Source organism: Dryobates pubescens, chromosome 5, assembly GCF_014839835.1.
Source record: "Dryobates pubescens isolate bDryPub1 chromosome 5, bDryPub1.pri, whole genome shotgun sequence".
NCBI lineage: Eukaryota > Metazoa > Chordata > Aves > Piciformes > Picidae > Dryobates > Dryobates pubescens.
Window position 1 is genome coordinate 39,720,676 of NC_071616.1, and position 16,634 is coordinate 39,737,309.

Below are 16,634 nucleotides of genomic sequence, written 5' to 3' on the forward strand. Positions count from 1 at the left end.
GCGCAACGAGAAAGTACTTAAGAAACACCCTGTTGTGCCTGTATGTCTGACAAGCCTCGACTGAGAATCACTTCTCTTTGATCATGAAATGTCAGACTACTCATGTTCTTTTAATGCAGAGCATGCTGTGTGTCTTTCCCTTTCTGGATGCGCGGGCTGTGTGCATCTACAAACTGAAGTCAGGTTGGGTACAATGAACGCCCAGACCGACGCGAGTCCTGGTAGTCCTCATTTCCTGAGTCTGGGTCAAATGAGGGTTTTTTTATTGTTGCTGTTGTTCTCAAGTTTAGGATTTGAGAACCATGCATTAGACTGACTTTTGGGAAACGTGCAAGGGCAAGTCCAGGACTGAGAACCACCTATTGGATTGAAACTTGGGAAATGTGCAAGTGCAAGTTCAGGACTGAGAACCACCTATTGGATTGAAACTTGGGAAATGTGCAAGTGCAAGTTCAGGACTGAGAACCACCTATTGGATTGAAACTTGGGAAATGTGCAAGTGCAAGTTCAGGACTGAGGACCACCTATTGGACTGAAACTTGGAATAGAATGGAATAGAATAGAATAGAATAAACCAGGTTGGAAGAGACCTTCAAGATCATTGTGTCCAACTTATCATCCAACACCACCTAATCAACTAAACCATGCAACCAAGCACCCTATCAAGTCTCCTCCTGAACACCTCCAGTGATGGTGACTCCACCACCTCCCTGGGCAACCCATTCCAATGGGCAATCACTCTCTCTGTGTAAAACCTCCTCCTAACCTCCAGCCTAAACCTCTTCTGGTGTTCTGGTGCTGGTTGCCTGGGAGAAGAGACCAACCTCTGCCTGTCTACAACCTCCCTTAAGGTAGTTGTAAAGAGCAATAAGGTCACCCCTGAGTCTCCTCTTCTCCAGGCTAAGCAACCCCAGCTCCCTCAGTCTCTCCTCATAGGGCTGTGCTCCAACCCCCTCACCAACTTTGTTGCCCTTCTCTGGACACGTTCCAGCAGGTCAACCTCCTTCCTAAACTGAGGACCCCAGGACTGGACACAGTACTCAAGGTGTGGCCTAACCAGTGCAGTGTACAGGGGCAGAATGACCTCCCTGCTGGCCACACTGTTCCTGATGCAGGCCAGGATGCCATTGGCCCTCCTGGCTGCCTGGGCACACTGCAGGCTCATGTTCAGCCTACCATCAACCAGCACCCCCAGGTCCCTCTCTGCCTGGCCGCTCTCCAGCCACTCTGACCCCAGCCTGTAGCACTGCATGGGGTTGCTGTGGCCAATGTGCAGAACCCAGCACATTGGGAAATGTACAAGGGCAAGGTCAGGACTGAGGACCACCTATTGGATTGAAACTTGGGAAATTTGCTAGTGTGCAGCCAAATGGAAATGTATCATCTGAAACCTTCAGTGGTTACAGCACTGTTGATTCTTTTTAGTAACTAGACAACAGAATACATCCAGTTGGAAGAGACCTCCAAGATCACCCAGCACTGAAGGGTCAACACTAAACCATGTCCCTAAGCACCAGGTCCACAAGCCACTTGAACACCCCCAGGGATGGTGACTCCACCACTGCCCTGGGCAGACCATTCCAATGTTTGAGAGCCCTCTCTGTGAGGAAATACTTCCTAATATCCAGCCTGAACCTCCCCTGGTGGAGCTTGAAACCATTTCCTCTAGTCCTGTAACATACTACCAAGAAGAGGCTGCCCCCTCCTCACTCCAACTTCCCTTCAGGTAGTTGTAGAGAGAGATGAGGTCTCCCCTTAACCTGCTCTTCTCCAGACTGAACAACCCCAGCTCCCTCAGATGCTCCTCACAGGTCATGTGTTCCAGGCACTTCATGAGCCTCGATGCCCTTCTCAAACCATCATAGTGATCTTGCACATCAATATTGCTTTGTGCCTATGTATTACCTTTCATCTAACAGGCTTTGCAGGTAATTTCTGAATTTAACTATTTGGTCTACAAACTGTATGGAGACGTGATACACTTAAGGATCACAATTAGCAGCTGTTTAACAACATAGACGAGAAATCTGTTACAGGAAATGGAAAAGCATTTTGTGGAGTCCTTGGTTTAATCTGTGAGGACTGTTGGGTGTTAGCAGGATAGAGTTAGCAGGCAAGAATTTTCTCTGCTGGTTGCAGAGGTCATACTAGTTCTGAGAAGAAAATACAGGATCAGTATAAGGTTACAATACCACCTCTGCAGTCTGCACTAGGAGTACACTGAGACCTTGGCTTAGTGCTAGCAGACGGGGAGAGCATCTCCTTCTGACCTGCTGTCATCACCACTTCCTATTAAGCAGTGTTTGTTTCCACTTAGGAGCATCTTCTAGCTGAGGTATTCTCTGAAGTATTTTGTTCCAAGTATTGGTCCACTCCAGCACTGCTTATTTTATGAAATGTAGCATAATGATGCCTCACAGCATGGTCCTGGCTATCAGCTAAGAGAATTTGTTTTTCTGCATGCTAGAAGCACTGGGAGGCGAGGGAAAAAAACCTCTCCATGGAACCTTTGTTTCTTTTATCTGCCTCCAAAGAGTGCTGGTGTCTTACAGATTGACTTGCAGATTTCTGTGGCTGACTTGAGTGTAATATTTTAAAAATGAAGGCTGAATAACTTCACTTCTGCAAGCTTCTGTGCAACACGGAGTTTAATGATGATTTCCGGCTCCTCGCTAAAGCTGGTAATTACTGCTTGTTTAACTGGTGGTTGGAGTTTACCCTCTTGGGAAACCTAACCTCTCTGAAAATGACAGTGCAGAAACTGCTGTCTTGATGATTTGCTTTTCATTTTCCATGTTTTGTAGTCTTTAGTTATGACTGTGGACTAGGTCAGGAGAGCATTGGTCTTCAGACTGTGGCATGTGTATGTGTGGGACTGCAAAGACATGCACCTGTGTATCAAAGTCTTGACTGTTTAGCTGCTAAGGCAAACTCATCTGTTTTAACTGAAAACAAACTCTTGGAAATTTACACTGTACACTAAGACAACTGCAGTCGTTGTAATGGATTGTAATAGCAAAGCCAGCAGGTTGAGGGAGGTGATTCTCCCCCTCTATTCTGCTCTGGTGAGACCCTGCCTGGAGTACTGCATCCAGTTGTGGAGCCCCTATTACAGGAAGGATCTGGATGTGCTGGAACATGTCCAGAGAAGGGCCATGAAGATGATCAGAGGGCTGGAGCACCTCTCCTGTGGAGACAAATTGAGGGAGTTGGGGCTGTTCAGTCTGGAGAAGAGAAGGCTCTGAGGAGACCTTATTGTGACCTTCCAGTATCTGAAGGGGGCCTATAAAAAAGCTGGTGAGGAACTTTTTAGGGTGTCAGAGAGTGATAGGACTGGGGGAATAGAACAAAACTAGAAATGGGTCGACTCAGATTGGATGTTAGGTAGAAGTTCTGCACCATGAAGGTGGTGAGACACTGAAACAAGTTGCTCAGGGAGATGGTGGAAGCCTCATCCCTAGATGCTTTTAAGGCCAGGCTGGATGTAGTTGTGAGCAACCTGCTCTAGTGTGAGGTGTCCCTGCCCATGGCAGGGGGGTTGGAACTGGATGATGCTTGAGGTCCCTTCCAACCCTAACAATTCTGTGATTCTGTGATTGTACTGAAAAAAAAAAAATAGAAAAGAAAAGAGAAAGTTACATTCCTGCTCATTACTGCCTGTTATAATTAGTTTAGGTTTGGAGTTGCTTAACGAAGAGGATTGCTTCCAAAAATGGAGTGTGCCTCTTTGGACACAATAGTTGAAAGTATAGGAAATACTGTTTTATTGACACTGTACTTGCTGGTCCAGCCTCTGGCTTTTGAAGCTAGCCTGTGCACTAAACTGGCAAACACCAGCGTTCACCAATTACCTAAATTAAGTCTGGGTGATGCATCTCATCTCCTGTTTCTTGTTTGCTTTCAGTGAATCCAAAAGTAGTGCTAACAGCTGGAATCCCTGCTGAGGCCAGCTTGATCTGCTCTGGAGCTGCTCCAGCTAGTGCTCTGATAAAGCCTGGTATCATTTCAACAGGCTCTAGGAGGACCAGAATGATTTCCCTTCATTGTTTAAGGTTTCATTCAAGTATTTGCCCTGCCAGGAAAAAAGCTGTTTCACTTCTGCTTTGTTTTCTCATTGCTGCTGCTGCTGCTAGGAAACTTCCTGCCCCCCCTTTTCTTAAAGATAAGGTAGAGTATGGCCAGTGTTGTTAGATTCTGTGGGAATTATTCTGCTTTTTTCATCCCCAGGGACTCTGTGTGTTGCAGTTGCAAAAGGTGCATACTGTAAATAAATAAATAATGCATCAACGTGTCCTAGTCAAAGCACATGTTCTGCAAAGAGAACATACTATGTGGAGGAGGTCAGGGAAAACTCTGGCCTTCTGCCCAGCTTTCAGAAGTAAGCAAAGCACCTAAATCCCTTTAAGGATCTGGCCTATAATCTGTTATTCCTCAGCAGCTTTTTGATTGTGGCATTAAAAAAAAAAATAGTCGTAGTATTGGATTGATTTTTAGGCAGTTCAGTAATCTTGGAGTAATGTCTGCTCTCCAAAGAGAGACTTCTTTAAGGCCCCCAGAATTTTATGTTGTGCATCAACTTGAAAATGAGGTATTATCAGTCAGAAAAGTTTTATTGCCACTGTGCATCATCCCTCTGGCATGATTATCAGAGCTCTGCTGAGCCAGAGCTCTGCTGAGCCAGTCCTTGTGCTGGTGCTGTAGGTGTGCATCCCCCAGCAGCAGCTCTGCTTGCTGCAGAGATGAGCACCCTGCTTCTCTGTCTCTCCTTGGCATGGCCTTTCTCTCGGCCTATCTGCTGTCCCCCCTCTTGAACTCTCAGTTCCCAGGGTCGTGTTCCCCAGTGTACAGGATCAGATTTAGCAAAGGGTTACTATGTCAGTCATTTGATGCAGTCCAGCTCACAGTGTAAGGGGTGGGTGAAGGGTGCACCTCTGTGAGCTGCTGTGCTAGCAGCTGGGTTGGGGAGATGTGTGAAGGGGTTACCAGTGAGGATACAGCTCCCTCAGACCATTTCTGCAATGCAGGTACAGTTAACTTGTAGTTTCCACCAGGCTTACACCCCTAACAATTTGTTTCCAGTGCTAGGCTGTGCAGCCTTTACTGCTGTTATCAGGCTGCTACTGAAATGTGAGTTCAGCTGTGGAGCTGTTTAACAGCAGAATGACAACAGAGCAGACAGGACCTATGGCAAGGCATCTAGCCAACTGCCAGGCATGATGGAAGAGGGCTTATTACTTGGGATTATAGGTGTTCACTCTTGTTTGGCATAATCTCCTGTCCCTGGAAGTCAGCGGTGCCCAGGCAGCTGTGGCCTGAGGCATTGGGCCAAGGAGCAGCCGCTGGGGACTTTCTGCTGCCCACAGGTACTGTTCTGATGGTGCTTGTAGGGAGGAAGTCAAGTCAATTCACACATGAAATGCAGAGCAGTGTTTTCACAGCTGTATACATGCATCTGTCCTAGCTGGCTGACACCTGTGAATAGTTTCTGTTCTTGGTAGCAGGGAGTCCAAGGAACCCATTGCACTGGCTGGCAGAAACTTCTGTGCCAGTGTTTGTCGGCACAGTAAAATTACCTTTGTGATTAAAGCAGTGTGGTGTTATACTCTGGGTGGTTGTGTCCCCTATGAGAAGAGCATGGCTTTAGCAGAAATTGAGACCTCTGGGGTTCATAGATAAAAATTTCAGTTACTCCTAGTAATGCCTGGACTGTCAATCTTCAATGCTGTCAGCTGTGTCTGAGAGATTACTGGGGACAGGTCATGCAAATGGTACACAATCACGTCCACATCTGTGGGACAGGGATGTGCAGTACTCTTGTAGCCAAAGTTAGGATGTTATGGTCTGGATGGCTGGAAAACCGGATGGGTAGCAACCTGCTTGGATGCTTGGACTTGGAGAGTCATGCTTAATCACTTGTGTTATACCTAGAGGCTGGTAACAAATGGAGCACCACAGGGATCTCTTGTGGTACCTGACATGTCAACCACCTTTATCAGTAACCAGAAACAGATGGCTGAGTGCACTTGTTGAGTTTGGAGATGACAGCAAACTGAGGGGGATCAGTTGATGCTCTTGAGGGCAGGGCTGCCATGGAAAGGAGCCCAGGTGGGCTGGAGAAGCCTTATCAAACACAGACAGATGCAAATGCCCTTGGGAAGGAGTTGTCCCTTGCAGCAGGCAGGGAAGTAGCTCTGCTCCCTGGGTGAGCTGGTGGTCTTGATGGGCAGTGAGACAGTATGCCCCTGCACAACAGCATCCAGGGCAATAGGCACAGAAGCACTGCATGTAGGCTGAAGGGAATTGTTATTATCCCTGGGGAAACCACATCTGGATACTGTGTCCCATTTTCCAAATGAACTTGGTCCGTCATCTCCCATCACTTTCGCTGCTAATGCTAACAGTGAAAGGAGATGTCAAAGGAGTGGGAACAAGACTTCTATTGCCACAGCTTTAGTGGAGTAAACTCCATGGAAGGTGATGAGCATCCCTACCAAGTAGTTCTGGTAGTGAAGAATTGACCTGAGACAAAGATCTGGTATTCCACCAGCAGCCTCACCTGCTCCTCCCTGCATCGTGCTTGGGCTGCTAATGGTTTCCACTCAAGTTCAATAAACATTTGCTGTAAAACCCCTTTCAAGACATGTTGACTTCATGTGGTTTGGAGAAATTAATGTTAGGCTTATCTCATCATTGAAAGTGAAATTTAAACAAACTGTGAATTAAGTGATTGATACCAGCAAGCCTGGAGATGATCAAAGAGAGAAGTATGCTTCTGCAAGCTGTTTGATTAGGTCTGTGGCTCAGTCCATGTAAGCAAACAAGCACTGCCCTGTGCAAACACAGCACAAAGGAGTTGCAGGCTTTTGCAGACTTTGTTCTGTGGACTTTTGCCCACACCTCCTGGAGACCCTCACTTTGTATTGGGCCGTAGGGAGCTATATGACAGGGACTGGAAGATATTAATAGAGGGGAATGGTGGTTGTAAGGCATGGCATTGTAGGGTTGTTTTCTGTTTCCACTATGACTGGCAAAATTAGTTTTGCAATGACTGCTCAGCTTTAGAAGCTAAAGCAAACTTGAGCTGAAAACTGCCTCAAAGTCACGTAGCTCGTAGAGAACAATAAGTTTGTACCATACATACCAGTCTTTTAGCTTAATGCAGGGTTGGGGTTTTTTTACTACTTTAGTGTATGTATTGTGAAATATGAAGGATATTTATTTCCATTTTGAAATGTCACTGTGGCTCACTCATCCAGTGAAAGAAGCTTGTGCAAATACACGTTCTGGTGGTGTCTGCTGTGGGGTTTGGCTTTAGCACGTGAAAACAAAAAAGCTGAGCCAAACTGGTGGTGGGAGGATGTTGAGCAAATGAAAACTGAGGGCAGGCATCTTGCTGAATGTATTTTTCACACTCTTTGTCTTTGATTCAGGCTATGGTTGCTTGCTATCCTGGAAATGGAACTGGGTACGTTCGTCACGTGGACAATCCAAACGGCGATGGGCGCTGCATCACCTGTATTTATTACCTGAACAAGAACTGGGACTCCAAGGTGAGTAAGCCACGGGAGTGAGGCAGAACATGAAGGAAAAACTGCTTCAGAAACAGAGCTTTGGGGCTGTCACTTGCTTCTGTGAACTCTGCTGACCTTCTGAGCAGCTGGTCCCTTCTTCATTTCCACGTTTATTTTCTTGGTGTTTATGGCAACCTTTGGAAGTAAGGATCTAAACTGTTTACTTGTAGTTCTCTGTCTCATCCCACATAGTGTTTTGTTGTTATAGAGCAGAGCTTCTAAGCACAGGGCTGCTGGCTCCGACACTTTGTTTAGAGGAAAGAGCTATGAAGCCCTAGAAAGATAAACATAGCTCACTGAGGAATAAGTAGATTCTGGGAGCAGAGTAAAATGCAAGCCAGAATTTGGGACTTGAGCATTCTGGACACGGTCTCTTCAGGCTAACCTGCAGAAGACCTTGAGGCAATTTGCCTTTGTTATTTATGAAGTGATGGTACTCAGGAAGAGGAACGAGCACATGCCTTGGTGTGTCCCGTCCATCTCTGACTCCACCAGTGAGTCTCTTGACAGGATGATGCCCTTGTTTCTGTCTATATTATTTACTATAAGGCAATAAAGTCATCCTTGAACTTACCATACCTCTAAGTTAAAACAAAATAAGGACTTGTAAAATTGCAGGGTGTTGCTTTACACTGCTGTTAACAATAGCAGCACAAACCATTCATGTGGGTTATCTATTAAAAATTGTGGTGTTCCCCCCTCCCCCCCCTTTATTCTCTAACCTGTCTTGGCCACTTTAGGTGGATGCTCTTTAAGCACATGTAAATAATATGAATCCTCCAAAATGAATCATGGAATCACAGCACGTTAGGGCTGAAAGGGACCTCAAAAGATCATCCAGTTCAACTCCCCTGCCAGAGCAGGATCACCTAGAGCAGATCACACAGGAAAACATCCAGGCAGGTTTTGAGTATCTCCAGAGAGGGAGATTCCACAACCCACCCTGGGCAGTATGTTCCAGTGTTCTGTCAACCTCACAGTGAAATAATTGTTCCTCCTGTTTCCATGGAACTTCCTGTGCCTCAGCTTCCACCCATTGCCCCTTGTCCTGTCATTGGGCATCACCAAGCAGAGCCTGCTCCATCCTCTTGGCACTCACCCTTTACATATTTTTAAACATTAATGAGGACACCTCTCACTCTCCTCCAAGCTACAGAGCCCCAGCTCCTTCAGTCTCTCCTCATAAGAGAGATATTCCACTCCCTTAATCATCTTTGTGGCTCTGTGCTGGACCCTTTCAGGTAGTTCCCTGAGGTCCTTCTTGAACTGAGGGGCCCAGAACTGGACACAATATTCCAGATGTGGCCTCACCAGGGCAGAGCAGAGGGGGAGGAGAGGCTGAGGGAGCTGGGATTGTTTAGTCTAGAGAAGAGGAGGTTCAGGGGAGATCTTATTGCTGTCTACAACTACCTGAAGGGTGGTTGTAGCCAGAAGGGGGTTGGTCTCTTCTCCCAGGAAACCAGCACCAGAATAAGAGGACACAGTCTCAAGCTGTGCCAGGGGAAGTTTAGGCTCAAGGGGAGGAGAAAGTTCTTCACCTAGAGAGTCGTTCGCCATTGGAATGTGTTGCCCAGGGAGGTGGTGGAGTCTCCATCCCTGGAAGTGTTCAAGAGGGGATTGGACGTGGCACTTGGTGACATGGTTTAGTCATGAGGTCTGTGGTGACAGGTTGGACTTGATGGTCTTTGAGGTTTCTTCCAACCTTGGTGATTCTGTGATTCTGACCTACTAACCGCAGCCCTTCTAATCCACCTCAGAATGGCATTGGCCTTCTCGGCCACAAGAGCGCCTTGCTTTAGAGGCAGTGCCACTGAAGAATGCATTGTTGGAGGAAAACACATTCCTGTATGGATAGTGTTGACAGTGAAACATCTCAGTGGAATAAAATGAAGGAGGACATGTGGGTGGAAATGCAAATATCAAATCCATTTTGTGCACTGCACTTTTATTCTAGTGGTGACAAAGCACCGAAGTGGCCACTGGGACAGCTAACTGAAATTCAGGACACTGGTGGAGAGTATTATGTGGGTGTGATGGTAATTTTATGCAAAAATGTGCCAGAAGAGATGCAATATGAGCATGCTGGCCTTTGAAGGCAACCATGTTGCCTTAAAGCTGACCTCATAGTTTCTTACTGGGGTTTGCATGCCACATGGAGGTACTAAGTCAGGTCAGGTCTGGGTTGACAGCATTTTCCCTGCACTCTGCGGTGCAGCATAAAAGCCTCCAAAGAGTCATCTAAAAGCAGCAAGGAGGAGGCAGGGTTTCTGCAGCATGAGTAGGCCACCAAATGCTTTCTCTGAAACTCACAACACATGTGAAGAGAGAAATGATGTAGTAGAGCAACCAGGCTATGTCATAAATAAGGAAAAGACTGTCTGGGAGGTATAATGCACACATATATGCATTTATGAGAACTTTATTGCAAATCCATTGATAGAAGAGACTTCACTCTTCCCAGGGTCTAAAAGTTAGCTCCTGTGTGATCAGATGCAGGCTCTGAAATGCCATGAGCAGTATGTAGCAATTGCTGGGAGGAGAGTTTGTTCTTAGGTTTGTCAGATGGAGCAGTCTTACCTGCCTTGTGGTATTCACTGGTTCTAGAGAGTGTTTGTTACAGGGACATCATTGTCTTTATCTTGATTTGTTTACATTATCAGAGAATACATCCAGTTGGAAGAGACCTCCAAGATCATCCAGTCCAACCCTTGACCTAGCACTGAAGGGTCCACACTAAACCATGTCCATAAGCACCAGGTTGACACACTGCTTCAACACCCTCAGGGATGGTGACTGCTGCAGTGCCCTGGGCAGACCATTCCAATGTTTGATAATCCTCTCTGTGAAGAAATATTTCCTAACACCCAGCCTGAACCTCCTCTGGTGCAGCTTGAAACTATTTCCTCTAGTCCTGTTGCTTGCCACCAAGGAGGAGAGGCTGGCTCCCTCGTTGCTTCAGCCTTCTTTCAGGTAGTTGTAGAGAGCCATGAGGTCTCCCCTCAGCCTCCTCTTTCCTAGACTGAGCAACCCAATGCAGTTTGCTTTAGCCAGATGCTTATGCTGTGTGGCAGTTTAGGCTGGGTGCCTCTGGTCACTGCCGCATAAGTTACACCTTCAGTGTCCCGAGTGTCTAACCCAGTAGGTGGACACAGGGAACAGCCTATTTCATACCCATAAATCCTGCACCCTATAAATCCAGCTGCAAAGTCTTTCTCTTCCTCTTTCTTCCTTCTCTGCTCTGGTGGGAGGTGCTCCCTATTGTGTAACAGTGGAGGGGTATCTCAAGGCCCCTTAGGCCTGGCTAGGTCTAATGCCAGGAGGAGAAAGGGCAGGGGGCAGTCTCAGACCTGGTCAGCCTGAGACTAGCCTAGCAGTGAGGGGGAAGAAAGAGCCCTGGGAGTTTTGGGTATACCCTCAGGTGGGAAGAAGGGAAGCATTGAGAGGCCTTTGGGTGTGGTGTAAGGGACTCTATGCTTTGGGATATCTTTGCCACTATGCTTTGTAGTTTTTTTGTACAACACCAACTGCTTTTCCGTTTAAACTTTCCATCGCTTCACAATCCATTTGTGTGAGTGTCCTTCTCTTGCCCCTTTCACCACCTCCCTGGGCAGCACATTCCAATGACGAACGACTCGCTCAGTGAAGAACTTTCTCCTCACTTCGAGTCTAAACCTCCCCAGCTTGAGACTGTGTCCCCTTGTTCTGGTGCTGGTTGCCTGGGAGAAGAGACCAACCCCTTCCTGGCTACAACCACCTTTCAGGTAGTTGTAGAGGGCAATGAGGTCTCCTCTGAGCCTCCTCTTCTCCAGGCCAAACAATCCCAGCTCCCTCAGCCTCTCCTCACAGGGCTGTGCTCAAGGCCTCTCCCCAGCCTTGTTGCCCTTCTCCGGACACGTTCAGATGTCTCAATGTCCTTCTTAAACTGAGGGGCCCAGAACTGGACACAGGACTCAAGGTGCAGCCTAACCAATGCAGAATACAGGGGCACAATGACCTCCCTGCTCCTGCTGGCCACACCATTCCTAATGCAGGCCAGGATGCCATTGGCCTTCTTGGCCACCTGGGCACACTGCTGGCTCATGTTTAGGCGGCTGTCAATCAGTACCCCCAGGTCCCTCTCTGTTTGGTATGTAGCTCTGCATGGGGTTGCCATGGCCAAAGTGCAGCACCCGGCACTTGGACTTGTTAAATGCCATCCCATTAGACTCTGCCCATCTGTCCAGTCGGTCGAGGTCCCTCTGCAGAGCCTTTCTATCCTCTAACTGACTAACATCTGTTCCCACCTTGGTGTCATCTGCAAACTTGCTGATGACTGACTCAACCCCCTCATCCAGATCATCAATGAAGATGTTAAAGAGGACGGGGCCCAGTACTGATCCCTGCTTCCGGCTGAGTGGGGCTGGCAAAATTAATGTTGGGGGGTGTGGAAATTTCAACCCACCACCCTGTGTAAGAGGCAAGCTTTCCTTGTTTTTCAGCTGCACGGTGGAGTTCTTCGGATATTCCCAGAAGGCAAGTCCTACATAGCAGACGTGGAGCCCATTTTTGACCGACTCCTCTTTTTTTGGTCAGATCGAAGGAACCCACATGAAGTCCAGCCTTCTTATGCAACCAGGTAGGTGACACATGTGGTATTCATATCTGGCCAGGGGAAAAAAAGCAACAAACCAAACCAAAACCCAAAGCATCTCTTCTACCAATATTTGTGTCTGAAATGAATGGCTGTTGGGTGTTTGTTTAAATGCAGCTATGCGTCAAGAAACTGTTTTGAGTGGGTTCTCTGATTTTGAGTCACCAGGGATTCTCTCATCAACTGAGGAAGAACAAGTGTGAAGGATAAATTTCCTGATGTGACTGGAAAAAAAAGAAGTCCTTTTGCTACTCACAGGAGAAAATCTGCCGAGCCAGGCAGAGCTATTTAGCCGGGAGATGCTAGGTTATACTTTTGCCCTCACAACACTAGAGGGATTCTTGGGGCTACCATCTGTCAACAGGCTACAGAAAGCTGATGTGACACAGGGTAACCTTTAAGCTGCCTACAGGTGCCCCAGGGCAGAAAAAGGTGCAAAGGTCTGTAAGCTGCTTTTGCACTCTGTAACTGGATGCTGTGCACTCTTTTGTGCCTCCCAGCAGAAATTCTCCCCTATATTTCTATGTTACTTGATAAAATACACACTTCACATATTGTCTGGGCCTACAAGAAGGCTGGAAAGGGACTATTTGCAAAAGCCTGTGGTGACAGGATGAGGGGCAATGGTTTTAGAGAAGAGTAAATCTAGGCTGGATCTTAGGAGGAAGTTCTTTGCTGTGAGGGCAGTGGAGCACTGGAGCAGGTTGCCCAGGGAGGTAGTTGAGATCTCATCCTTGGAGATATCCAAGGTCAGGCTCGACAGGGCTCTGGACAGCCTGATCTAATGGAGGATGGCCCTGCTCAGTGCAGGGGGTTGGACTAGATAACCTATGGATGTCCCTTCCAACCCAACCCATTCTATGATTCTGTGTCATTTGTATCCTATTTTTTATCTGCTAATACGGTTCTTTTTATTTTTGCTTTCTCCATGGGCATGAAAGCCTCAGGGCACTATTGCCGTAGCAAAAGCTGAAACAAACACAAGGTTTCTTTCTTTCACAGGTATGCCATGACTGTGTGGTATTTTGATGCTGAAGAAAGAGCAGAAGCCAAAAAAAAGTTCAGGAACTTAACCGGTATGATTCCTTTATAAGTGTTCAACAGAAACAAGTCAATGCATTGGGATCTTTTCAAAGCCAGAGGGAGATTGGCAAGAGCTCTGTAGCTATGTGGGTGTGACATTTATCTTTAGAAAGCTTTTTCATCTCTAATCATTAGTCAGTTATTGTATGCAAAGTGGAGAACTTGGGGCAGAAGAAGTTTCAGGCCTGACCTGGCTATCCCTGACGAGTGTGATGGGGAACATAGCTTAGATGGTTTCTTATTTCTCTCCTAAATGGCTGTGGAGACCTTGTTGCACCCCAGGGTGTCCACTGCAGTCACTTGGAGTCTCTAAACTCTTCTTTTGTTATTTGGGAAGTATATTTTGTCTCTTCCAAATTTCGTTTACTGTAGTCCTGACACTTACACAAATAGCTTCATAATCATGTTCTCTAAAGGTTCTGGATGAATAGGACCTGTCTTCTGTACTAATGAAGGACAGTTGGGGCCCTTTGATTGTGTATTTATAAAATATATATATAAGTGCATCCTGTAAGTGTATCTTATGAGTGCCTCATTTGGCAGGCAGTTGCAAGGGTAGCTGTGATCATGGTACACTTCAAGAGCTACCTACGTTTAACTGCACCAGTACAGGTTAGGAGGTGATCTGCTAGAGAGCATCCCTGTGGAGAAGGACCTGGGAGTCCTGGTAGATAACAAGTTACCATGGGCCAGCAATGTGCCCTTGTGGCCAAGAGGGCCAATGGGATCCTGGGGTTCATTAAGAGGAGTGTGTTCAGCAGATTGAGGGAGGTTCTTCTCCCCCTCTACTGTGCCCTGCTGATGCCCCACCTGGAATGTTACATCCAGTTCTGGGCTTCTCAGTTCAAGAGGGACAGGGATCTGCTGGAGAGTGTCCAACAGAGAGCTACCAGGATGACTGAGGGACTGGAGCACTGCCCTGTGAGGCAAGGCTGAGAGCCCTGGGGCTTTTTAGTCTGGAGAAGAGAAGACTGCAAGGGGATTTAAAAAAAAGTTTATCAATATCTGAGGGCTGGGGGTCAAGAGGGAGGGGACAGGCTCTGCTCCTTGCACCCTGTGACAGGACAAGGGGCAAAGGATATAAACTACAGCACAGGAGGTTCCACCTCAACATAAGGAGGAACTTCTTCACTGTGAGGGTCACAGAGCACTGGAACAGGCTGCCCAGAGAGGTTGTGGGGTCTCCGTCTCTTGAGGCTTTCAAGACCGATCTGGATGTGTTCCTGTGTGACCTGTGCTAGGTTCTATGGTCCTGCTCTGGCAGGGGGGTTGGACTCGATGATCTTTAGAGGTCCCTTCCAACTCCTAACATCCTGTGATCTGTGAACTTGGTCTCACAGGCAGCTTACAGTCAGTGCAGAGGCAAGCCTGGGAAGAGGCGACCCCAGCTTACCTAAGGACAGACACACAGCCTGCTAGTGTAGGAATGGCATACGAGTAATGGACTGAGTTACCCAGATGTGCTCCATCACCCTACTTGGAGCTATGCTCAAGGATTTGCTGTTTGAAGCAGTTTAAGATCTGGTCTTCAGGGACTACCTCAGGCAGTTCCTCAAAATACAATGTGGAGAGCACTCACTGTGTTTTCAGAAGTGTGTTATGGATGCATCTGGGCAAGGTTGTATTCCAGTGCTTTTCTAACCAGACCGTTGTCATCTCTAGCTGGTATGCAAAGCAAATACTTCACTCTCAAGGGAGATCATGAGCAAGGAGCCAGGAATGGAGGGAAAGTATCACAGATTTGGAGTCTGTGATGTTTGGCAGCTTAAATACTGCATGAGTCATCTTCAGTTTGAACAGGACAAACCAACAGAACTTTGCTGTGATGAGCTTGGTAACATTCTGTGGATTCATACAGCTTTTTACTCCATAGTAGTGAATTTGTGTTATGAGTCTGAAATGGAATAGTGCTGTCCACTGGAAGAAAACCTAACTTGATTGGACATGAGCAGACACTCTGTGCTTGCAGCCCAGAAGGCCAATGGCATCCTGGGCTGCATCAAAAGATGCATTGCCAGCAGATCCAGAGAGCTGATTCTGCCATTTTGTTCTGGTGAGACCTCACCTGGAATATTGTGTTCAGGTCTGGAGCCCTTAATACAGGAAGGACAAGGACATGGACCTGATGGAGTGGGTTCAGAGGAGGTCCATGAAAATGGTCAGGGGGTTGAAGCACCTCTGCTACGAGGACAGGTTGAGGGAGCTGGGGTTGTTCAGCCTGGAGAAGAGAAGGCTCTGGAGAGACCTAATAATAACCTTCCAGTACCTGAAGGCGCCTACAGGAAGGGTGGAGAGGGACTGTTTACAAAGGCCTGTAGTGACAGGCCAAGGGCCAATGGCTTCAAACTAGAGAAGAGCAGATTTAGACTAGATGTTAGGAGCAAGTTCTGTAACATGAGGGTGGTGGAACACTGGAACAGGTTGCTCGGGGAGGTAGCTGAGGCCCCATCCCTGGAGATATTCACGGTGAGGGTTGACAGGGCTCTGGGCAGCCTGATCTAGTTGAGGGTGCCCCTGCTGACCGCAGAGTGGGTTGGACTAGATGACCTTTGGAGGTCCCTTTCAACCCAAACCATTCTATGACTCCAGGTTTTGAGCTGAATGTTGTCAGAACCCTCTGGCTTAACTGCCTCTTTTTTTTTAATCTTTTCAATGTAGATGCAAGGAAGAGAGAAGCACCTCATAATGAAGACTGATCAACTGTTCCTGAACTCTTTGTGAGGCAATAAGACCCCCAAAGATGACTTCCATTTCCAGCAAACAAGGGCAAATTCTCGTTATGCACAAGAACACACTGGTTGTGTCTTATGTGCATCTTATATAGATGGTACTTCAAGCAGCCTTCTGTCATGCCTGCATTTGGCAGAAGGAACTCTTGTTTTTCTATTTGTCATTTGCTGGAAAAAGTAACCAGGGTTAAAAAAGGGGAAAAAAAAAGAGGGGAAAAAAAAAAGAAGAGTATCACTAAACCTAGTGGTAGAGGCTCAGTCAACTGGCTTTTGATCACTCTTGTAACCAAGATCATGATCATTGGAACTAGTGGTAAAAATCTGAGTCTTATTTGCACTTTAATGGGGGTGGGGAAATGGGAATCTAGTTCAATGGGAAAGAGTTTTACAAGTTTGCAATCTGTGGCAGACTGCCAATGGACAAGGAGAGCTATTGGAGATGTGACATTAAACTGTATTTTTCTAGAGTGTCATCTTGTGGTCTGTCCCACGTGGGCCTGTTAATGTACTGTTCATCGCTTTGCTGTGCAGCACATTGGCTCAGCCCTCTGACAGCATGACTTTCCAAAGGGAGTTTTGTCTACACAGCCATCACATTTCCTGGATTTCCTTTGCTGGTCA

General features: G+C 47.0%; 1 protein-coding gene across 1 annotated transcript in view; it reads left to right on the forward strand.

Moving 5' to 3' along the window:
* Positions 1-16,221, forward strand: part of EGLN3 (egl-9 family hypoxia inducible factor 3) — a 34,539-nt gene extending 18,318 nt beyond the window's left edge. The window contains exons 2-5 of the mRNA XM_054162231.1: positions 7,431-7,550; positions 12,050-12,186; positions 13,204-13,277; positions 15,943-16,221. Of these exons, the coding sequence (XP_054018206.1) occupies positions 7,431-7,550; positions 12,050-12,186; positions 13,204-13,277; positions 15,943-15,980 (369 nt within the window). The 3' untranslated portion in view covers positions 15,981-16,221. The remainder of the gene's footprint in view (positions 1-7,430; positions 7,551-12,049; positions 12,187-13,203; positions 13,278-15,942) is intronic.
* The last annotated feature ends 413 nt before the right edge of the window (positions 16,222-16,634 follow it).